At 41.2% G+C, this 25,000-nt stretch overlaps 1 protein-coding gene across 1 annotated transcript; it reads left to right on the forward strand.

The window, feature by feature from the left end:
- The first annotated feature begins 21,348 nt into the window (after nt 1-21,348).
- On the forward strand, nt 21,349-24,036 carry LOC145157581 (putative disease resistance protein RGA4). Its single transcript, XM_079076608.1, has one exon. The coding sequence runs from the start codon at nt 21,349-21,351 to the stop codon at nt 24,034-24,036; it is 2,688 nt and encodes an 895-aa protein (XP_078932734.1).
- Nucleotides 24,037-25,000: the final 964 nt, after the last annotated feature.

Consider the following 25,000-nt stretch of genomic DNA (forward strand, 5'->3'; position numbering starts at 1 on the left):
CTGGATGGGTTTTCGGTCAGGAGTTTGCGGTTCAGAGTTTACGGCCACAAACATCAGGGAACTTGACGAGTCACTCAAGTGACTCGGCGAGTTGACGAGTTATGCAAGGAACTCGATGAGTGGCTGGTTGTACTGGACGAGTTGAGGTCAACATGGACTGTTGACCTTGACCATTGACTTTGACTTTGACCAAGGGTTGACTATTTGACTTCTGGGAGCATTTTGGGAAATTGGAAATTTATTGATATGGTTCTATGGTGGATATAGGTGGTGGAGTTTGTGACGGTGGTCCGAGAGTTGAGCTTATCACTTCAGCACGTCAGTTGTGAGGTGAGTTATCCTCACTATATCAACAGGTTCTAAGGCACCAAGGCCGGCCCTTTATCGAATTTGTATCCGGGTATTTGCTTGATATATTTATTGATTTGCTAGATCTGCATCCTGGTAGTTAGGATGATGTTATGTTAGTAACAGGTTAGGTCGGTATCCTGGTTATAGGACGGTTACTGTGTTAGTGATCTGTTAGATCGGTATGATTATCTGTTATATATGCTAGGGTATGATATATATATGTGCTCATGTTTGTTGATTGGGGGTTGGGTTGAGGCGGTCCAGCTTTGTGCTGAAGGCCAACATACCCAGGGCGGTCCAGATAAATTGAAGGCCCTGCAAAGGGGTTCAGTTAGGCCGAAGGCCCAACGAGCGGTCCGGATAGGCTGCAGGCCCTACGAGGCGGTCCAGACGTGCTGAAGGCTCGGGAGCGGTCCAGATAGGATGTAGGCCCAGCGAGGCGGTCCAGTCAGGTTGAAGGCTCATTATGCATGCTATTCTGTATTTCTTGATATGATATGATTATGGTTATATGAGATTGGTATTTTGGGGGTAGCTCACTAAGCGAGTTGCAGGGAAACTCGACGAGTCGGCCAAGGAGTTTACGGCCAAGGGGTTTTCGACTGGATGGGTTTTCGGTCAGGAGTTTACGGTTGAGAGTTTACAGCCGCAAACACCAAGGAACTCGACGAGTCACTCAAGTGACTCGGCGAGTTGATTAGTTATGCATGGAACTCGACGAGTGGAGGTGAACATGGACTGTTGACCTTTACCATTGGCTTGGACTTTGACCAAGGGTTGGCTATTTGACTTCTAGGAGCATTTTGGGAAATTGGAAATTTATGGATATGGTTCTATGGTGGATATAGGTGGTGGAGTTTGTGACGGTGGTCCGAGAGTTGAGCTTATCACTTCAGCGCGTCAGTTGTGAGGTGAGTTATCCTCACTATATCAACAGGGTCTAAGGCACCAAGGCCGGCCCTTTATCGGATTTGTATCCGGGTATTTGCTTGATATGTTTATTCATCTGCTAGATCTGCATCCTGGTAGCTAGGATGATGTTATGTTAGCGACCGGTTAGGTCGGTATCCTGGTTATAGGATGGTTGATGTGTTAGTGATCTGTTAGATCCATATGATTATTTGTTATATATGCTAGGGTATGATATGTATGTGTACATGGTTGTTGATTGGGGGTTGGGTTGAGGCAGTCCTGCCTTGTGCTGAAGGCCAACATACCCAGGGCGGTCCGGATAAATTGAAGGCCCTGCAAAGGGGTTCAGTTAGGCCGAAGGCCCAACGAGCGGTCCGGATAGGCTGCAGGCCCTGCGAGGCGGTCCAGACGTGTTGAAGGCTCGGGAGCGGTCCAGATAGGCTGTAGGCCCTGCGAGGCGGTCCAGTCAGGCTGAAGGCTCATTATGCATGCTATTCTGTATTTGTTGATATGATATGATTATGGTTATATGAGATTGGTATTTTGTGGGTAGCTCACTAAGCTTTCGGGCTTACAGTTTCAGTTTATTGTTTCAGGTTTAGCGGATGGCCGCGGGAAGGCGAAGGCGTGACCGTACACTTCCTCGATTGATGATTATGATTTCTGGGAACTCTGATGTTTAAACTATTTTGAAAACAAATAGTAATGACCGAATGGTTTTAAATGATTTAAAAAGTTTTAAATTGGCTCGAGTCTTATGGATGTTACACCTTTATCAAATATCACTCACAAAAGTTATCTATTAGGTGATCTTGATGTGGGCTTGTTTAATACTTGTAACATTCGTGATTTAGGGTTATGTTCCTTTAATACCCTATTTGTAATTTTTTTTCATTTTGGTCCCTAGTTGAGTACGCTGGGCGTACTCTATGAGTACGTTGAGCGTACTGGCTCAAAGGTTGGACGCGGAGGCACCCACGTACGTTGGGTGTACGCTAAGCAGGGGAAAACCCTAATTTTTAGGCTTTGTGCCATATTTAAGCAGCTTATGTTGCCTTGAGTGCATCTTATGGTCAGCCTTGTAACATCCCAATCTTCAGGTATGAATTTTAAGCTGATATATTTATATTTTCAGGGCAACTCGACGAGTTGGAAGGCTCCAAATCATGGTGTAGAGTTTTAATGGCTGTGACTTTTATAGGACCCACTCGACGAGTTGGAAGGCTCCAACTCGACGAGTTGAAGGCTGGACATGAAAACCCTAATTTTTAGTGTTTGCACCCAATTTAAAGGACTTAAATATCATTGTTAGCCTCCCTCATCGTCCCCTCAGTCCAAAGAAACCCTAAATCATGCCTCTTATTCCATTTTGAGTATGTGAGAGTTTAAAGAGTGTTCTTTGGTGCTTTTCTTGAAGAGTGTGAAGTTGGTGGTGCATAGTTGAAGGGAGAAGCTTTAGATCCGATATTCCAGTGTTGTTGTAGTCATTTGAAGGTATAAAGTCGATATCTTGATCATCCCTTTGCTAGATCTCTTCTTTTGAAAGTTTATGGCGATTAATTGCTTAGTTTGGGACCATTATTGGATTTGAGCATGATATGAGGCTATGGTTTCAGATCTGGACATCTCATGGCCTCCATGGACTTAAAGTTGCCAACTTTATCAAGTCTTAGCCCTCCTTCATACCCTAAGTCCCATAATAAGCTTTACTTGAGTGTTTTAGCCCCTTGATGCCTTGCATGGATGTAAAGCTAGCAACTTTACATGGTATCTTAGCCCTAGGGGACCGGATCTATAGTTTAGGGCTTTGGATTCGCTTGGAAAGGACTGAATATGGTAAGACTGGGAAAACTCAACGAGTTGTCCTGACAACTCGTCGAGTTGGATCGGGCTTTCCTATTTTCTGGATACTGTAGGAACTCGACGAGTTGTTCTGCTAACTTGACGAGTTGACTTGGGTTTTTCCCGGTTTTCTGAATACTGGAAGAACTCAACGAGTTCATAGATGCACTCGACGAGTTGGGTCAACATGGACTGTTGACCTTGACTATTGACTTTAACTTTGTCCATGGTTGACCAAGTTTGACTTGAAGGGTATTTTGGGTATTTCAGGATTGTACTAAAGTTAGTCACCGAGGTGGCTATAGGCAGTTGAGTTCGGGCTGCGAGTTGGGATTTGATCTTACCAGTTCAACACTACTTATGAGGTGAGTTTTTCCTCACCATACTCAAGGGTCGAAGGCACCAATGCGAGGTGGTTCAGTCAGGCCGAAGGCCCGACGAGTGGTCCGGATAGGCTGTAGGCCCTGTGAGGTGGTCCAGTCATGCCGAAGGCGCGGGAGTGGTCCAGATAGGCTGAAGGCCCTGCTATGTGGTCCAGTCAGGCTAAAGGCTCATTATGCACGTTGTTATTGGTTATGTTTATGTGATGGTATTTTGGGGAGGACTCACTAAGCTTTGGGCTTACAGTTGTGGAGTTTGTTTCAGGTACTTCGGATGATCGCGGGTGCATTACCCGGAATTGTTCACCGTAGCAGGCTTCGAGGACGAAGCCTAATTCAAGTGGGGGAGAGTTCTAACATCCCAATCTTCAGGTATGAATCTTAAGCTTATATATTTATATTTTCAGGGCAACTCGACGAGTTAGAAGGCTCCAACTCGTCGTGTAGAGTTTTAATGGCCGCGACTTTTATAGGACCTACTCGACGAGTTGGAAGGCTCCAACTCGACGAGTTGAAGGCTGAGCATGAAAACCCTAATTTTTAGGGTTTGCACTCTATTTAAAGGACTTAACTCTCATTGTTAGCCTCCCTCATTGTCCCCTCAGTCCAAAGAAACCCTAAATTGTGCCTCTTCTTCCATTTTGAGTGTGTGAGAGTGTAAAGAGTGTTCTTTGGTGCTTTTTTGAAGAAATGTGAAGTTGGTGGTGCATAGTTGAAGGGTGAAGCTTTAGATCCGAGATTTTCAGTGTTGTTGCAGTTATTTGAAGGTATAAAGTCGATATCTTGATCATCCCTTTGCTAGATCTCTTCTTTTGAAAGTTTATGGCGATTATTGGCTTAGTTTGGGACCATTCTTGGATTTGAGCATGATATGAGGCTATGGTTTCAAATCTGGACATCTTATGGCCTCCATGGACTTAAAGTTGCCAAATTTATCAAGTCTTAGCCCTCCTTCATGCCTTAACTCCCATTATAAGCTTTACTTGAGTGTTTTATCCCCTTGATGCCTTGCATGGATATAAAGTTAGCAACTTTACGTGGTATCTTAGCCCTAGGGGACCCGATCTATAGTTTGGGGCTTTGGATTCGCTTGGAAAGGACTGAATATGCTAAGACTAGGAAAACTCGACGAGTTGTCCTGACAATTCGACGAGTTAGATCGGGCTTTCCCATTTTCTGGATACCATAGGAAGTTGACGAGTTGTTCTGCTAACTCGGCGAGTTGACTAGGGATTTTTCCAGTTTTCTGAATACTGGAAGAACTGGACGAGATCATAGATGCACTCAACGAGTTGGGTCAACATGGACTATTGACCTTGACTGTTGACTTTGACTTTGACCATGGTTGACCAAGTTTAACTTGAAGGGTATTTTAGGTATTTCGGGATTGTACTAAAGTTAGTCACTGGGTGGTTGTAGGAAGTTGAGTTCGGGCTGCGAGTTGGGATTTGATCTTACCAGTTCAACACTACTTGTTAGGTGATTTTTTCTGCACTATACTCAAGGGTCGAAGGCACAAAGGCCGACGCTTTGGATGGGTATCCTGCTTTGTTACTGTTGTGATCTGTTAGATTGGTATCCTGGTAGATAGGATGTTGCTATGCTTAGTGATATGTAGATCGGTTTGACTGTCTGTAGACAAGTTATGTGCTTAATTGCTATTTATATGTCGACATGTATGTGTATGTGTGGTTGGGTTGAGGCGGTCCTGCTTTGTGCTGTAGGCCAACAGACCCAGGGCGGTCCGGATAGGCTGAAGGCCCTACGAGGCGGTCCAGTCAGGCCTAAGGCCCGACGTGCGGTCCGGATAGGCTGTAGGCCCTGTGAGGCGGTCCAGTCATGCCGAAGGCTCGAGAGCGGTCCAGTCAGGCTGAAGGCTCATTATGCATGTTGTTATTGGTTATGTTTATGTGATGGTATTTTGGGGAGGACTCACTAAGCTTTGGGTTTACAGTTGTGGATTTTGTTTCAGGTACTTCGGATAATCGCGGGAAGGCAAAGGCATGATTGTGCACCTCCTCGTTTTTCATATTGTGATTTATGGGAAAACTCTGATATTGGATTATTTTGAAAACAATTTGTAAACAATGGATGTTTTTGGAATGTTTGAAAAGTTAAATTTTTTCATGAATTTTATGGATGTTTCAAGTTGGTATCAGAGCCTTGGTTTGAGTGAATTGGAGGAACACTTGTGTGAATCCAGTCTCAAACTAAGGAAAAGATTGTCAAAATGATTTCCAAAAGGTTTTCAAATGGTTTTCAAAGTACTAAAGAAGGATGCGATGTGTACGATTAGCCGGAGGCTGTAAGTAGACTCCAAAATACCATACTGATATTTGATATTGTGATATGTTAGAACAGCATGCTAGTGATAGGCTAGGGATCTTCAGGAATTGCATGATAGAATTGCCTGATTCTATGATGCCTGATAGCCTAGGGTTTTCCGTATATGAAATTGACATCAATACTGTAGTTGCTTAGTGTATGCATCACGGTTGTATATAACTAAGATCTTATAGCCTGAGAATGTTTGGTTTGGCCTTATTTCCTATTCTTGTCTGATGAAGGGCCTAGGGTAGGATCGGATATTCGAATGTCTATAGGGTCCAGTGTTATGTATGGCTAGCATACACTAGTGCTGCAGGGTTGGTGGAAGTTTCATGGATGAGTTGTACGGGGTCAGTCGGCCAGTTGTGAGATGTTTAGCCTTCCTATATGAGTGAGGATTGAGCGCTCGCCTATGCTTATGTATATTGCTAGGGTGTTGTGATGATCCTTGAGACAAATATGGGTAGGTGTGGAAGGTAGTATGGGCTCGTACTATTGAAAGCACTGGACCCATACGAGTAGCAAGGAAGTCACATCCCCTAGGGTTTTGTTAGGAGTTGGTTCCCCGTTGTTTATGCGAATTATCTAATTTCTCCTTGGTGTATTTTCAGCCATTGTTGAGACTGCTGCAGCTGTTGCGGCTGCGGGTGTTAGGCCAGGCCGAGTATTTTAGTATTGGGATTTCGATAACACGAAGCCCCCGAATTTCGGGATGAGTGTGAGAGACTTGATCAAGAGTTTTTGGACTTTAGACAGGTTACAGATTCAGTGACGGAGATCACCCGGATGTTTACCGAGAGAGCGATGTTTTGCCCGAAGTTTGCTTTTGAGCAGGCTCAGATGACTCGTTATCTGAGCATGCTCAAGATTGACATCAGACAGTTCGTTGCTACCCAACGTTGTGATACTTTACTGGAGTTACAGGAGGCCGCTAGGCGGTGTGAGTTGGAGATCGAGCTTCAGTTGAGGGTGTAGAGGCAGGCCCCGAGGCAGTTGCAGCCGGCGCCGAAGCGGTTTAAAGCCGCCGATTCTAGGACAGGAGGTCAGCGTGGCCCACTTGTGGGAAGTGCGGGAAGGTTCATACTGGAGCATGTCGATCTGGTAGTGGGTGCCACAAATGTGGAAAGGAGGGGCATTATGCGAGGGACTGTCGCCAGTCCGCCCCGACTCCAGATATGAGGATCTTTTATCATTGTGATCAAGTTGGACATATGAAGGTCAACTTCCCGTTGCTCGCTACCAAGGTGCCGTGCCGGCTACTTTGCGGATCACTGATGGGAGTCAGGGTAGATCGGTGCCCCCGAGGGCTCGGGGACGCGCTTTCCAGCTCACTGCCGAGGAGGCCAGGACAACACCAAATGTGGTGGCTGGTATGTTTCTATCCCTTATTTCATTTAGTATGTTTATTGCATGCTTATGTGGTTGTACCTATGTTAGGTACGTTCTTAGTGAACTCTTTGCCTGCTCTGGTATTGTTTTACTCGGGAGTGAGTCGGTCTTTTGTCGCTCAATATTTTAGCAGGGATTTTGGTTTGCCCTTAGGAGAGATAAAGTGTTCGTTGCGAGTTTCCATCGCCAACGAACATGGGGTTTCTGCTTCATTAGTTTATCAGGGCTGCGTTCTAGAGATATTCGGGGTGTCTTTTCCAATTGATTTGATTTCGATTCCCATGGAGGATGTTTGCGTTATAGTGGGTATGGACTGGATGAGTTGTTTCGGTGCCATGATCGACTGCGAGGGTCAGCATGTGGTAGTTCGAACCCCAAGTGGGGGAGATCTGGTTATCTATGGTGAGGGCACCAGGTTGGGTTCCGGGTTTTGCTCAGCCGCCGGGGCTCGACAATACATATATCATGGGTGTGCGGGTTATTTGGTTTATGTTGTGGATACGCGGGACAGGGATCAGGTCTCGGTTTCAGAGGTTCCAGTCGTCAGACAGTTCGCCGATGTGTTTCCAGAGGAATTACCCGGAGTGCCTCCTGAGAGGCAGGTCGAGTTCAGGATCGACCTTGTGCCAGGTGCGGACCCTATTGCCAAGGCACCGTACCGATTGGCACCGCCCGAGATGCAGGAGCTGTCATCTTAATTGCAAGAGCTACTAGGCAAGCAGTTTATCCGTCTGAGCAGTTCTCCGTGGGGAGCGCCGATCCTTTTTGTCAAGAAGAAGGATGGTGCACATCGATTGTGCATTAACTACCGGGAGCTGAACAAGGTGACGGTGAAGAACCGTTATCCCCTTCCATGGATATATGACCTCTTCGATCAGTTACAGGGAGCATCTTGGTTTTCCAAGATAGATCTGAGGTCTGGGTACCATCAGGTTAGGGTGAGGGAGGAGGACGTGGAGAAGACCGCGTTCTGGACTCGTTAAGGACATTACGAGTTCGTGGTGATGCCGTTTGGGCTCACCAACTCGCCGACAATATTCATGGACTTGATGAATTGGATATGCAGGCCGATGCTTGATCGCTCAGTTATTGTGTTCATCGATGATATCTTGGTGTATTCCAAGACCAGAGATCCTTTACTATCCGGGTGGCTAGACGTAGTCAAGGATTATGACCGTGAGATCCTTTACCATCCGGGTAAAGCGAACGTGGTGGCGGATGCTTTGAGCCGCAAGTCGACTGGATCTTCTGTTCCGACGTCATGTATGAGGATTTTCATGGACTCTCCAGTAGTGGGATTGATTAGAGAGGCTCAGGCCGAGGGAGTACGAGAGGAAAATTGGAAGATTGAGAGGATCATGGGCAAGATCACCCGGTTTGTTCAGGACAGTCGTGGGTTGTTGACCCGCTGCGGTCGGGTGTGGGTTCCGGTGTCTGGTGGGATTAGACAGATCGTGCTAGAGGAGGCTAATAAGTCTTGTTTCTATATTCACCCAGGGGACACCAAGATGTACCGGGATTTGAGTTTGAGTTATTTGTGGCCATGCATGAAGAGAGAGATCACATGGTACGTTGAGAGGTGCTTGACCTGCAGGATGGTCAAGGCCGGGCATCAGAGGCCGCATGGCAAGCTACAGCCTATGGAGGTTCCCATGTGGAAATGGGAGCAGATCACGATGGACTTTATCACCAAGTTGATGAGGACAGCGAAGAGATATGATGCTATATAGGTCATCATGGATCAATTGACCAAGAGCGCCCATTTCTGGCTATTCGGGAGAGTTCGTCGGCCGAGAAGTTGGCCGATGTGTATCTCCGCGAGATTTTTGCTCACCACGGGGTGCCGATCTCTGTTGTGTCAGACCGTGATGTTCGATTCACCTCCCGTTTCTGGCAGAAGTTCCATGAGGAACTGGGCACGAGATTTCATTTCAGCACCGTTTACCATCTGCAGACAGACGGCCAGAGCGAGCGGACCATTCAGACCCTTGAGGATATGTTGCGGGTCTGCGTCATTGATTTCAGCGGGAGCTGGGACTCCCACCTACCCCTTTCAGAGTTCTACTACAACAACAATATTCATTCCAGCATTGGTGCTCCACCTTTTGAGCTATTGTATGGGCGGAAATGTCGGACCCTAGTTTGTTGGGGCGAGGTTGGCCACAGGGTCATGGGTCGGATCGAGGTGTTTCGGTAGACCACCGAGAAGATTTAGCAGATCAGGTAGCAATTGCAGACTGTTCAAAGTCGGCAGAAGATTTATGCCGACCGGCGCCAATCCGAGTTGGAATTTCAGGTCGACGACATGGTGTTGCTGAAGGTCTCACCCTGGAAGGGTGTGATCCGCTTCAGGAAGAGGGGAAAGTTGGGTCCCCGATATATTGGACCATTTCGGATTATTGCCAGGGTTGGCAAGGTGGCGTATAGACTGGACCTTCCAGAGGAGCTCCGTCAGATTCATAGCACTTTCCACGTTTCGCAATTGCGGAAGTGCATATTAGACGAGGATGCGTTAGTGTCACTGGATGACATTCAAGTCAACGAGTGTAACATACACGTTCAGTTATCATGTTTTGTTAGTTTAAAAATGAACATTATTAAATAGTATATGGTTTTGAGCATTGAGTTCTAATAAGATAGTTTTATGAGATTTGAAGTAAAACTATGTTTAGAATCATTCGGAAAGTATTGGAAGTCTTATAAGATTCCAATCAAAAGTCAATTGAAATTAACGAAAATGTAAAATTGAAGTTGGAAATAAGTAAAAATAAGGTTATTGAAAGTTGTAAATTATCTCGTTAGAAACGTTTAGGCGACAAAACCGACACGATGCTATATGACGTAAAAAGTGAGTTTACGATAAAATACTTTTTAGCCTTTGTGATCTAAATGAAAGTCGTAGTGTTCGTTAAACCGAGAACTTTCATAAAAAGAACGTCAAAATTTAACTTCGTATGAGGAAGTTATGATTTTTCTAAGATTCGGCATAGCAGTACACAACCCGAAACTCGAAATAAAGATCGTATGATTTTTAGCCGACACAACCTAAACGGGAATCTAATATTTCGTCAATAGTAGTACAACGGTAAAAAAACAGACGAAAACGGACGTCGGATGAAGAAGTTATGAATTTTTAACAGACTTTTCCTGTCCCGACCCGTTAAAAATATAATATTAAAAATGATTTCAAAATTAGCCGACGGAATCTAAACGAAAGTTGTAGAGTATAATCTCACCTACATGTGGATATAAAGAACGTCAAAAACGGAGTTTATATGCGAAAGTTACGAAATTTTGAAGTTTATGGCACAAATTACGAGGCTGGACCGGAGAAGTACGCCCAACGTACTACGGACGAAGGACACGTATCATGCAGGTTTGACACGTCCGAGGCCCGAGAACCGAACCAGTGCCACGTCGCTTGGTACGCCCCGCGTACGAGGTGTACCCCCCGCGTAACGAACGCTAAGCGTCCACGCAGGTACGCCCAACGTACCGAGGGTCAGGCCCCTACTATAAATAGAATGCGAAGGTCTCCGGGTTTAGGTTACAATTTCTCATATTCTTTCACTCTCTTTCACCCTTTACTCTCTCTCAAATTACCCTAACACCCCTCGAAGCCTAGGAAACACCCCCGACACCCGAAGCATGTCCCAACGCACCGAAGACCCGAGAATATAATATTTTCAAGTTGAAACTCTGCCCACGCAAGGCCCAGTTTTCAACTAAAATCCCCGGTTTCGTCAAAGAAAATCATTTTTAGAAACGAAGTGCTGCCCAAGTTATCATTTTATCATTCGGTTATTTCACGGTGAGTTCAATATAGGGACAACTGTATGTTATGTGTTACATGTGCAATGTGCTTTCCCGTGTTATTATGATAATGGAGCTATACCTTTGATCATGAAGTGAATGACTTAGCATCACTTTGGTACTGGTATGTAGCCTTTGAGCATGAAGTGAATGACTAAGCATTCACTTTGGCATTGGCAGAAGGCTAGGTAGGGCTGAAAGCCTGTAAATGCTAGCCAAATGATAATTCATAAATCGTTTATTTTCTATGCCACATGGGCTGAAGTCTTATTGATGTATATCATGTTGAAACTGTTGTATCTCATTGATTGTAAATCTTTGAATCAGATTATTCGTTGATATGAAAATCCTGTCATATGATACTCATCTACCTTTGTTGTTCTTTGTCCCCCTTTGCTTCTGTCATATTGATATATATATATATATATATATATATATATATATATATATATATATATATGGCATAACGTTATATTGTAACTGTTATTGAACTCACTAAGCATCACCGCTTATCCCTCTCAGTGTTTAATTATTGCAGGTGATAAGCATCCAATATAGTTATGTACTGTTAGAAGATGTAGAATAGATAATATTATAGCTTTTATATTTAGTGTATAAATTTCTGGGAAGTTATGTAATATATAAAACTTTGTAAAAACCTCGTTAGTCGGTTTGTATCCAATCTTTTGTAATAAGACCATATATGTAAAATATGTTTATGAATATGCATGTAGCATTAGTGTAATAATGTTAAGTATGAAAGGGGTCTTTCAACAAGCGCCTGAATTACATAGAGAAGCCGATGGCTGTCTTAGAGAGGAAGATAAAGGTCTTGCGTAACAAGGAGATACCTTTGGTAAAGGTACAGTGGCAGCATCGGAGGGGATCTGAGCGGGCCTGGGAGCCGGAGGCTGAGATGCGGGTGCATTACCCAGTATTGTTCACCGCAGCAGGCTTCGAGGACGAAGCCTAATTCAAGTGGGGGAGAGTTGTAACATCCCAATCTTCAGGTATGAAGTTTAAGCTTATATATTTATATTTTCAGGGAAACTCGACGAGTTAGAAGGCTCCAACTCGTCGTGTAGAGTTTTAATGGCCGTGACTTTTATAGGACCTACTCGACGAGTTGGAAGGCTCCAACTCTAAGAATTGAAGTCTGAACATGAAAGCCCTAATTTTTAGGGTTTGCACCCTATTTAAAGGACTTAAATCTGATTGTTAGCCTCCCTCATCGTCCCCTCAGTCCAGAAAAACCCTAAATCGCGCCTCTTCTTCCATTTTGATTGTGTGAGTGTTTCAAGAGTGTTCTTTTGTGCTTTTCTTGAAGAAGTGTGAAGTTGGTGGTGCATAGTTGAAGGGAGAAGCTTTAGATCCGAGATTTTCAGTGTTGTTGCAGTCATTTGAAGGTATAAAGTCGATATCTTGATCATCCCTTTGCTAGATCTCTTCTTTTGAAAGTTTATGGCCATTATTGGCTTAGTTTGGGACCATTCTTGGATTTGAGCATGATATGAGGCTATGGTTTCAGATTTGGACATCTCATGGTCTCCATGGACTTAAATTTGCCAACTTTATCAAGTCTTAGCCCTCCTTCATGCCCTAAGTCCCATAATAAGCTTTACTTGAGTGTTTTAGCCCCTTGATGCCTTGCATGGATGTAAAGTTAACAACTTTAAGTGGTATCTTAGCCCTAGGGAACCAGATCTATAGTTTGGGGCTTTGGATTCGCTTGGAAAGGACTGAATATGCTAAGACTGGGAAAATTCGACGAGTTGTCCTGACAACTCGATGAGTTGGATCGGGCTTTCCCATTTTCTGGATATTGTAGGAACTTGACGAGTTGTTCTGCTAACTCGGCGAGTTGACTAGGGTTTTTCCTGCTTTTCTGAATACTAGAAGAACTCGATGAGTTCATAGATGCACTCGACGAGTTAGGTCAACATGGACTGTTGACCTTGACTGTTGACTTTAAGTTTGACGATGGTTGACCAAGTTTGACTTGAAGGGTATTTTGGGTATTTTGGGATTGTACTAAAGTTAGTCACCGGGTGGTTGTAGGCAGTTGAGTTCGGGCTACGAGTTGGGATTTGATCTTACCAGTTCAGCACTATTTGTTAGGTGAGTTTTTCCTCACTATAATCAAGGGTCGAAGGCACCAAGGCCCGACCGTTGGATGGTTATCCTGCTTTGTTACTATTGTGATCTGTTAGATCGGTATCCTGGTTGATAGGATGTTGCTATACTTAGTGATCTGTTGACCGGTTTCACTGTCTGTAGATTGGTTATGTGCTTAATTGCTATTTATATGTCGACATGTATGTGTGTGTGTGGTTGGGTTGAGGCGGTCCTGCTTTGTGCTGTAGGCCAACAGACCCAGGGTGGTCTGGATAGGCTGAAGGCCCTGCGAGGCGGTCCAGTTAGGCTGAAGGCCCGACGAGCGGTCCAGATAGGCTGTAGGCCCTATGAGGCGGTCCAGTCATGCCGAAGGCTCGGGAGCGGTCCAGATAGGCTGAAGGCCCTGCGAGGCGGTCCAGTCAGGCTGAAGGCTCATTATGCATGTTGTTATTGGTTATGTTTAGGTGATGGTATTTTGGGGAGGACTCACTTAGCTTTGGGCTTACGGTTGTGGATTTTGTTTCAGGTACTTCGAATGATCGCAGGAAGGCGAAGGCATGATCGTGCACCTCCTCGTTTTTCATATTGTGATTTCTGGGAAAACTCTGATATTGGATTATTTTGAAAACAATTTGTAAACAATGGATGTTTTGGAATGTTTGAAAAGGTTAAATTTTTTACAAATTTTATGGATGTTTCAATCCTCCACTCCTCCAAACCCTAAGAACGAAACCCTAATTGTAATTTGTGAGATTTGAGATTGGAAGTGAGTTCTGGTGGTGTTTTTGGTGATTTGAAGGAAGAAGAACACTTGGAGGTTTCTTTGGTGTGGTGTAAGCTTTTAGATCAAAATTTCTCTCATCATTTCCAGCTTTATTGAGGTATAAAGCTTTGAGCGTGCTCCATGTTTGTTTAGATCTAGTCTTTATAAAGTTTTGGCGCCATTTTGGTCATATGATGAGATCTAGTGGATTCCTTTCACTCTAGAACTTAGGAGTTGCTTCTCTTGATGTTTCCGAGGTCCTTAGTCCATACAGTTAGAATCTTGATGGTTGTGGATAAACCATGCATGTGTTTAGGTCATCATGGTGATAGTAGAATGCTAAAAGTGAGGTTTGGGTCTTTTTGAGCAATGCAAAGGCTCCAAGTTCACGACTTTATGGATTAAGATGTTCATTTAGACTTGGATCTGAATTTTGGATGTTGGAATGCAATTATTAAGCACTTAAGAAAAAAGTGCTTAATAGGCGCGTACGCTGGGCGTACTCAAGAGTACGTTACGCGTGCGTGCCCGTGTCCGTGATATGCATGCAATCTAGCACGTTGGGCGTACGTATGGTACGTGTAGCGTACCAGGCCTGGATTTGGTTTTTGTAACTTTGGGTAACCTCCTCCCATCAGGCTCGCGCCCGATCCCTCAGCATACAAAACACGAATCCCACCTTTTCCGCCTCGGGGCAAAAGCTCGTACGTATAGCATTCTCCATATCAACAATCTAGCGGTGAATAGCTATGGGGTCCTTAACCCCAAAGAACACAGGCACTCCGCATGCCTTGAACTCTCGAAATGAGGGAGTTCGAGTTCCAATCTGACCAGCAGCCATCTCAGCTCGAAAAGACCTGAGCCGCTCCTCCATAATCTCTATGATCCCCTCCTTGACGGTACCAAAAATCACTAGGGTAGCGTCAAGGATGCCACAAGTAACCTCTGTTACGATAAGCTTGCGCAACGTCTCATCAATCGGCTTTGCACTAAATGCTGAACCCGATCATGAACCTGATCCCGAACTTGAACCTCCTCGTGTAGTCATCACCATCCTCAACTGAAAATACAACATAGAAAGCAATTGATTAGGAAGTTCGAAGGGATTCCCCCCCCCCACGGGACTCCTTAGAGCTTCCAGGTCTGTCCTTGTCTCGGGTATAGGCCCCGTGCTTTCAGTAGTACGGGCCCAATACTACCTTCCACACCTACATGTACCTTCCCCAAGGCCATACCTGATACCTCTAATTTACCCAACCATAGATAAAACATGACCTACAAAACACAACACAAACGCATATCCTAGACTCTTCTAGGATTTCTCAATCCTCACAGAACCAGAAACCTCAATCAACACCGCAGGTTGCCTTATGCATGCTAGTTATACATAAATAGAATCAAAAAGACTATCAAATAATGCGTATACCCTAACACCACAACCAAACAAGGAACAAAAAATGAGGTAGAATCCATCATTCTAGGTCTATGCAATCCTAAACATATGCAACTTTGAAAGCATACACTTAGCAAATAACAGAGTCAACATCGATTCTAAGAAATATATTCATAGCATGGTTAAATGTTGGGAAACACTTACTTGAGTTCGACTGATTTCACGCATTGCACTCTCCCTTTTTACTTAAGAAAACCATAAAGCTTGACTTTTGTTTCTTTTGAAAAGGTTTACCATTTCCTCAGTTTGAGTTCTAACACACCCGAGAGTGTGCCCAAATCCCTCAAACCAAGGCTTTGATACCAACTTGTAACAACCTAAAAACCAGATAAAATTTTTCATTTTTGAAAACAGAAATACAATCATAATTTGTTCCCAAAAATCCATTACATCATATTGCATCAAATATCAGAGTATAAAAATAGATAAATGCGGAAAGTGTTGGAGAATGAATGTTGCGCCATTAAGCCAGGCCCTTTCCCTTAGTACCAGAAGTACCTGAAAACACCCAAATAAACCCTAAGCAAGAGCATAGTGAGTTCCCAAAATATCACATAACATACAATCACAGAATACCATGCAACATACAAAAAGTTGCCATGGGCTACCCCCATGGTCTTTACCTGGAATGTCATGGGCTACCCCCATGGTCTGATATCCAAGTGTCATGGGCTACCCCCATGGTCTTCACACAAGTGCCACGGGCTACCCCCGGGGTCTTCATACAATCAATGCATAACAACTAATAATCCACATACCAGATAATGGGCCGATATTGGTGCCTTCGACCTATTGATATAGTGAGAAGACTCACCTCAGTCTGCTGATAAAAATACTGCTCGACTACTAGTCTGAAAATCTCACACTGAATATACACAAACTAACGTAGTTAGAATTAAGTCACAACTCAATGCATAGGCCAAAATTCCATTGAAAGTCCAAAATTCACTGGAAGCATACTCCTAACATACAACCTCAGTACGCTCAACGTACTAGGTTCTTTGGTGGTACGCGTATCTTACAAGCAGTTTTTACACATAAAGCCATTACGTGCTTAATGAAGCCACTTCGTCCAAAATCCCATTGAAAGTCCAAAATTCACTGGAAGCGTACTCCCAACATACAACCTCAGTACGCTCAACGTACTAGGTTCTTTGGTGGTACGCGTATCGTACAAGCAGTTTTTACACATAAAGCCATTACGTGCTTAATGAAGCCACTTCGTCCAATTCCAGATCTTGGTCATTTTAAAGGTCATAGGGCATAAAGTCGACAACTTTATGCCTTTACATGCCATATGGGAACCCAACATCTTATTTTATCCATTAAGACTCCATTTAAGATCTTAAACTCATGCATGGTGCCATACAACCATCAAGTTAGCATTTTTATGCTTTTAACATGCCAATGGAACTTAGATATAACATTTCTAGCCTCTGGAGTTGCTCAAACTCACAAGAGAGGATCCATGGACCAAAAATGGACTTATTACCAAACCCTAACTCAAACTAGTAGAAGGATAACCAAGGTTTGGACTTTTTACCTCCAAAAGCTCCCCAAGATGAAGTAGATGCAAGATCTAGAAGCTCAACCATGTCCAAGACTTGATCACCACCTTCTCCTTCTTGCAAACCCACTAAAATGGCCACCAAAATCACTTATTAAGCTCAAGAATCACACTCTCTTGTAAACTAGGCTTTAAGGACGATAAGAGGCAATGGAGGCTGTTTAGGGTTAGGTCCAAATGGCATAAGAGTGTTTAAATAGGGTTCATGGACCAAATATTAAGGGTTTTGTCTTAAGCCACCTACACCCCGCGTACGCCTTAGTATGCCCTGCATACGTGGTGTATGTCCACGTCCAAACCACCCTAGTACACTAAGCGTACACATATGTACACCCAACGTACATAGGGACCTCCTTTGAAAAAATAATTTCATTCCAAGGGTTAAAGGTTAAGTACCCGCATTCCGAATGTTACATATTTTATGAAAATAATATTTTGCAACATATCGAGAATTATTATGTCTAGGAAATAATAATAAAAAAGAACAAAAACTAGTTTAATATCATATGATATGAATATAAATGTTATGTATAACTTTTTGGTCACTTAGAGCAACCATTTATTTAAGAAGTAACTAACTAGTTGTTGGTAAAGTAAAAAAGACCTGAACTTTTGTTTCCTAGATGGTGATGGCTGAATTTTGATAGGGATGACATGTGATTACTTTTTTTCCTTTCTTTATTCATTCATCCCATGCTTGTAAGAAAGGTCTTACACTTCTATTTTATGTTTTTGACTTTATGCATACTTGCATGCATAAAAGAAAGGGATAATTGGTTCTTTTGCTCATACTTTTGCTCACATTTTGCTCTCAAAATAGGTTGCCAAAACTATAGGTTTTGGAGCCCCTCTTTCCTTTCTTCTTCTTGTAAAATGGTGCTAGATATGAATGGTAATAAGTTGCTTCTCTTTAAGGCTTATTTGGTATGAACATTAAGGCTTAAGAAAAACTTAATACAAGTGATGACTAGCATGTTTTGGTAGTTTATTCTTGCCTTGGTGGATATATTATAGCGGGTTTCTTCTTGGAGTTATAATGCCATCTTCATCAAATTCCTAATTGCGAAAAGAAAACAAAGTCTTCAAAGATTGTAAACTTCTTCTTTTATTTGGTTAGTTTGTAATCTTTCTAAGCTTTGCAAAATGATCATTGGTAGATAAAGTAGTTTTAGTTTATTCAAATATAAAAATGATTTCGTTGCTAATTACGTCAACTTTGTCACTAAAATTAGACTATTTTTGAATAAAAACCCAACAAAAATACAAATCTAAAAAATGAGAAGGCAAGGGACATAAACATAGGAGAATGGGAGGGGGTATTTATAGCTGAATGTGACTTAGTGGAAACGAGACGTGATAAGGATCATTACCAAAATTAAATCCTTATTTAATTTCAAATCAAATCTTCTTCCATCTCCTTCCATAATTAGTAAAAATCGAAAATCATTAAGGATAAACCCTAATGAATTTTCGCCCCCCTCTCCTAGGGTTCTAGAATGTTCCTAATTATTTAACTTTTGAATAAATAACATTCAGTCCCTGTACTTTTAATTAATACCAAATTAATTCTAATTACTTCCAATTAATTCCAAATTAATCCAAACCAGTTTCTAATTATTTTATCAAGATATAACAATAAACTTTTTATTTCCCTCTCTTAAATTATTTTCTAACTCTTTTAACTCTTGAGGACAACCCTAAAATGATCTTGTTATTATTTCTAAAGTTATACTAATTAGTCATGACAATGAACACCTATTTCCAATAATTTATTTATTTATTATTATTATTATTTAATTCAATAAATGGTACCCCATCTCAATCCCAACCCAATCCCTTAACTTACCCTCTTCCTTTATAATCCCAACCCAATCTTGAAAAAACCCACCGGGAATCCAAATTCGTAAAGCCAAAACTAAAAAGGACGGCCAAAAGAACAATCGAAATTTGTCAAGTCGGTGATGACTTGGCTCGACTTTTGTTGGAGCTTTTAGTTTTGGAAAAAGGGTGTCAGAAGTACTCATGAGAGATAGGGGAAGGGTTTATGGGAGGTGGCCGTGATAAATGAGGCTTGTATAGATAGAAAATTTACATCTAAATTCGTCGATTAAAAAACATGTGATTTAAGAGTTTATAGCTTGTATTTTTTTGACACTTTGGTTTATATTTTACTTATTTGGTTTGGCGCAAAATGGTCATATCTAGTGATCTAACAGTTGAAACACTAAATTTAACGACCGAAAGACTACATAAAACCATAAATACTTGTGTATCAATTTTATAAATTTGGATTAAAACAGTAGAAAATACCAATCACAAGTACCAAATATAATATATGATATGTTTTCTACGAGACCATATGATTACAAATATTATGTTAAATGTTTTAAGGCTATATGCACCCCTCATTACTAAGTTTACCCACAAACCCTTAATTAACATCTAATTACCCTTTAATATCGATCACATCAAAAAGGGTTTTGACTTTCTTTTTTAATTTTAATTTTTTTTGTCATTTTGTTGTTTTTTCTATGTAATTTATTATTATTAATATTATATAATTGTTAATTAATATAATTTTTTTTATTGTTGCAAAATATCAAAAAGTATATTTTTTTCATGGGAAATCTGGTTTTAAACGTATATAAATCATTAAATCCGTACAATACTTGACTCGTTTTACCAAGAACAACCAATATATAATTCAAATCCACTTTTGAATGAAATTCCACATGAATTTCATCCATACATCGGACACGTTAATGATATAAAAGGAGATGGAAATTGTGGGTTTCAAGCTATTGCTCTTTCTCTTGGTCATAATGAAGAATATTGACATCATATTTGATCAGATTTATACAACAAGCTAATAACACACCTTGGAGACTACGCAACGATTCATGGTGAATATTTTAACGCAATGGGTCATTCGTTGAATTTTAGTAGATCAAATTTTACGACATCTGAATATTGGTTGATTATGTTAGACATTGCTTTTCTTGTTGCTAACAAATATGGTGTATTGTTCATTATTTGAGCAAAGAAGGTTATACAATATGGTTCCCACTTTGGTATGTCCCGCAAGACATCCCAAATCATGTATTTGTTGTGATCGCCCATGTTTACGGTAACCATTATGTGATAGTTGATTTATAAGGAATGTATCCAATGCCTACCATTTTGTCATATTAGCGTACATACAGATTAAAACGTTCTACTGGATGAGAAACCCCGTATAGTATTAGATAAAATGATTATGTTCCGCATAATATGTATAATGCATCATACAATTGTTATGTAGAAACCGTTAGAATATTCGATGATTAATAAACTTATTATTATTATTGATATTATTGTGATTTAGAATGTTTGTCTAATAATAATAATAAATAAATAAATAAGTAAATAAATAGATAATACTAATAATACTAATAAAAGAAAAAACAACAAAAGACTAAAAAAAGACAATAAAAAACAAAAAATTAAATATGGGGTACATTTAGTAACAAACGAGGTACATACAGAATAACCACAAAATTAAGAAAAATTTACAAACTTTTTTTTAGAAAGGGAACTTCCCTAACGAGGGTTTCCGGGCCAGCTTTCGCGCACCGACTAATCCCCCGCTGCAAACATGAGGCTTTGTCTCATGCCCTGGAGTCACTGCAGGCGAACCTCCATGGCCACAAGGGCTGAGTGGTGTCAGGATTTGAACATGGGTCAATAGGTTATCCACCATATCTTCCACATGCCTTACCATGTCACCACAACCCAAGTGGTTAAAATTTAGCCATTACCTTAATGAATTTTTAAGAGATAGCCACAAAATCGAGTTTTTCCAAAAATAGTCACTGAAATCGCAGGTGGTTATGCCACTTGCGATTTCCTGAGATGGCCTAGGGCCACCTGCGATTTCCTCTGCTCGATTTTGTTTTTTTATGGACTTGTGATTTTCTCCGATGTACTTATAAATTTTTCGAGTGAAAATTGATTTTGAGCCAGATGGTTGAAATTTTTTATTAAAGTTGGAAGTGTGTGAGGGTTATACCAGATTTTGAGGTTTCTATATACTTCCGACCCATGAGTCGAAAATGGACCCAATTCGTAGCTTAATCTAACGAGATAGCCGCTAGGAAGGATGAAATCGCATGTAAGCTTAATTAATCACCTATGATTTCGTTGGCCATTTTCTGAAAATGTTAATTTTAGCTATTTAGTAAAAAGTTATTAAGCCTTTTAACTAAATTTTATAAATTACTTTAAATTTCTTTTACTTTTACGTTTTCTTTTTCTTTAATTATTTTAAACAATGGGTCTATTCTCCATTTCTCCATATATCTTTATTTATTGGGTTGTGAGTTGTGACTTGTGGTTTCGTTTTCGCATATTTTTTATCATATCTCTCTCTCTCTCTCTCTCATACACACCAGTGAAAATGGCCGACGCTTTAGTTACTGTTGTTGCCGAGGCGATTCTGAAAAAGGTGGCATCCATAGCTGCCAACGAAATCGGCATTGTTTGGGGTTACAAAGAGAAGTTGCACACGCTTGAAGGGACCTTGAAAATGATCCGTGCCAAGTTACAGGATGCAGAGAATGAAAAAGGTAAAAAACATGGGGTGATGGAGTGGCTGAAACAGCTAAAAGATGTTGTTGGTGAAGCTGATGATGTGATGGATGAGGTTCACTACGAAATGTTGAGGCGTGAGGTAAAGAATCGAGATCAGGTAAGAATAAAGGCACCCTCTCTTCCAAGCTTGAAAAAGTTTTTATTTCGTAGAGAACTGGGTCATAAAATCAAAAACATTAACGAAAAGTTGTCTCAAATCAATAAGGATGCAAACGACTTGGGACTACAAAATGAACAGCCTGGCCCTGTTGTTCCATATCGTCCATATCCGGAGACTGTCCCAAATTTAGACGAATTCAAAATTGTTGGGAGGGAGGATGAAGAAGAGCGCATCATACACCTATTAACCGAGTCAAGAAAAGAAGAAAAGCTTACGATTGTTCCCATTACGGGAATGGGCGGGATGGGGAAGACCACTCTGGCTAAGTCCGTATACAATAATATAAAAATCCAGCAATATTTTGATGTGAAAGCTTGGTTGTGTGTGTCTGTTAAGGTTGACATCAACACACTTCTGGCAAAGATCTATGAATCTGTGGCAGGAGAGAAACCTAAGTCTGTTGAAATGGCCAATTTAATTATCTCTCTTGAAGAGAAGTTGGGTTCAAAAAGATATTTGTTAGTTCTGGATGACGTTTGGGATGAAGGGAGATCACACTGGGAAGAATTTAAGAGGCATATGATGATGATAAAGTCACAAATTGGAAGTGGCGTTATTGTCACTACCCGAAAACTTGACATAGGAACAAAGGCTATGACAATGGATTCATGTCCTTTAAAAGGTCTTTCTGATGATCATTGTTGGAATATCTTTAAAGAGAGGGCCTTTCTAGCAGGACAATCACCACCACCCGAATTGGAGAAGATAGGACATGATATTGTGGAAAAGTGTCGTGGTTTGCCGTTGCTAGTAAAGGTAATAGGAGGGGTGTTGCAAAATTACAGTGACCCAAAGAAGTGGTTGGCGATCAGAAATAGCAAAGTTTGGGATCTAGAAGATGAAACGGAGAGAGTTCAAAAGAGTTTGGAACTTAGCTTAGATAATCTGCCTAGACGTTCTATAGCCAAACAATGTTTTGCATCTTGTTCAATCTTTAAGAAAGATAAGGTCATGAAAAGGAAAAAACTGGTCCAACTTTGGATGGCTTTAGGGTTGATTCAAGCAGATGAGGAAAGAAACAAGGAGATGGAGGATGTGGGGAATGATATTTTTCAAATTTTGGTCAGCAATTCGTTGTTCCAAGATGTTAGAAGGGATGAGGATGGTCACATCACTCATTGTAGCATGCATGATCTGGTGCATGATCTTTCATTATTACTTTCCAATTTTGAAAGCAAATGTTTGGTGGGTGTGATGAATGATGACTTTTGCCAAGAAAATACCAACGTTTTCTTTCTCATTGAAAGTATAATGACGGCTCGAACTTTGCGTACGTGCTTCTTCTTCAGGGAGGTTGAAAAGAATGTTTCATTTCAACAATTCAAGAGCATGCGTATCCTAATACTTGAAAGATCTGGAATAAAGAAGATAGACGATTCAATTGGAGGGTTGGTGCATCTCAGGTATCTTGATTTGTCATATACAAGGATCCGTGTTCTTCCTGAATCTATTGGTAACTTGTACCACTTGCAAACTCTGAAGTTGCAATATTGCTATCATCTTAACAAGTTTCCAGAATCCATGAGAAATTTGATAAGCCTGCGATATTGTAAATCTGTTGGAAGCATTCCCAACAATATCGTGGGACAATTGACTTCTCTTCGAACATTAATGCCTAATTCCTTCAGTGTGCTTAGAAATAAGGAACACGGTATTAAAGAGCTAAGCCGTTTGAAACACCTCAGTGGAAAGCTCTGTATTTCCAATCTAGAATATGTCAGGAGCAAAGAGGATGCAGTCATGGCAGATTTATCTGGTAAAAAAAATTTAAACGAGATTGAATTCGAATGGAATACAAGTTATGGAAACGACAAGGAAGTATTGGAAGGCTTGCAACCGCCTGGAGATGTGAAAATATTGACAATTACAAGTTTTTCTGGTGATAATTTTCCAGAATGGGTAATGAAGATGGCAGTCAATATTGATGGGAAAGAGACGCCCCTTGACAAGCTCGTGTCAGTCACATTATCTGACTGTAGGAGATGCCTCTCTCTTCCGACGCTTGAGCACCTACCACATCTTCTGGATCTTGAGTTGATTAATATGGACAACTTGACATGCTTAAGGAGTTCCGATGTTACTGGATCTACCAAGCCTTTGTCTCCTTCCTTGAGATCGCTCCGACTAGAATGCATGAAAAGGCTGGAAAAGTGGATAGATGGAGCACCCAACAGCTCAAAAATGATATCGCCTGTCCTCCAGAGCTTGGATATCGAGAATTGCCCGAATATTATTCTCTTAGATGAATGCCATCCCCATCCTCTTGTTTCCTTAGAGATTATTAACTGGTGTCCATTAAGAGCATACAAGGCCTCACATCTCTTAAAAATTTAATGATCCCCAATTGTCCTAGTCTTTTAGAAATAACCAATTTACCCAACCAGTGTCATTCTTTGAAGACTTTGGACATTACGCATTGCCTCAACCTGACTTCCTTGCCTCAAAAAATGTTTGACTGTTTTGCCTTCTTAAATGAGTTGAGAGTTGGTCCGTTCTCAAAGGAGCTCAATTCTTTCCCAAGTCTCCAAGGCATCGAGAAGTTAAGGGACCACCTTCACTCATTAGAATTGTCCGGTTGGGATCATTGGGAGTCGATACCTGAAGAAATACAACACCTCACCTCACTGACTAAGTTAACCATATATGGATTCGGAATACAAGAACTGCCTATGTGGTTAACCAACATGTCATCTATCCAATGTTTGAGGTTCTATAACTGCAAGGGGCTAAATAAAGAAACAGTTAGACGGGGAGCACCACAGGAAGCAAATGATGTCAGTTTAAATAATTCGAAGGTGTACATAAATAGAGATGTTAATTAGTTATTTGAGTGTGTGTTGGTGTATCATTCGTTCCTTCTCTTGTTCAATTTTAAACTCTCCCCAGCCATCCATCCAACTGTATGAGAGATCGCTGGTGTTCAACAACTTAAAGAGACAAATAGAACTATTATTGTGTAAAACTCCAAACTTTTTATGAATTTAATTATTTTTAAACACTTTATACTAAAATAAACAACACTCTTCAACAATTCTCACAATTATCACTCGAACCTACAACTTCTGACCACAATTAATCAACCAACTTTGCAAGATTCATTTCTGCTGAATTTTCTTCTATAAATGATTATCATTGGAATTTTCTTGCATGATGGGTCTCATTCATTGCAACTGATTTGTACTACACCTAAAGGGTACTTTATATCAGTGTAATGTACGTAAGGACTATTTTAGGATCATTAGTGATAGAGATAACACACTAATTATTTTCAGATGAATTTCAAAATGATAGATCAAGT

The sequence above is a fragment of the Lactuca virosa genome, chromosome 2, assembly GCF_052849685.1.
Source record: "Lactuca virosa cultivar CGN04683 chromosome 2, Lactuca_virosa_CGN04683_v6, whole genome shotgun sequence".
Lineage (NCBI taxonomy): Eukaryota > Viridiplantae > Streptophyta > Magnoliopsida > Asterales > Asteraceae > Lactuca > Lactuca virosa.

What these genes read in the sequence shown, in the direction of transcription:
- LOC145157581 (XM_079076608.1), top strand. Translation starts at nt 21,349, where the DNA reads ATGGCCGACGCTTTAGTTACTGTTGTTGCCGAGGCGATTCTGAAAAAG.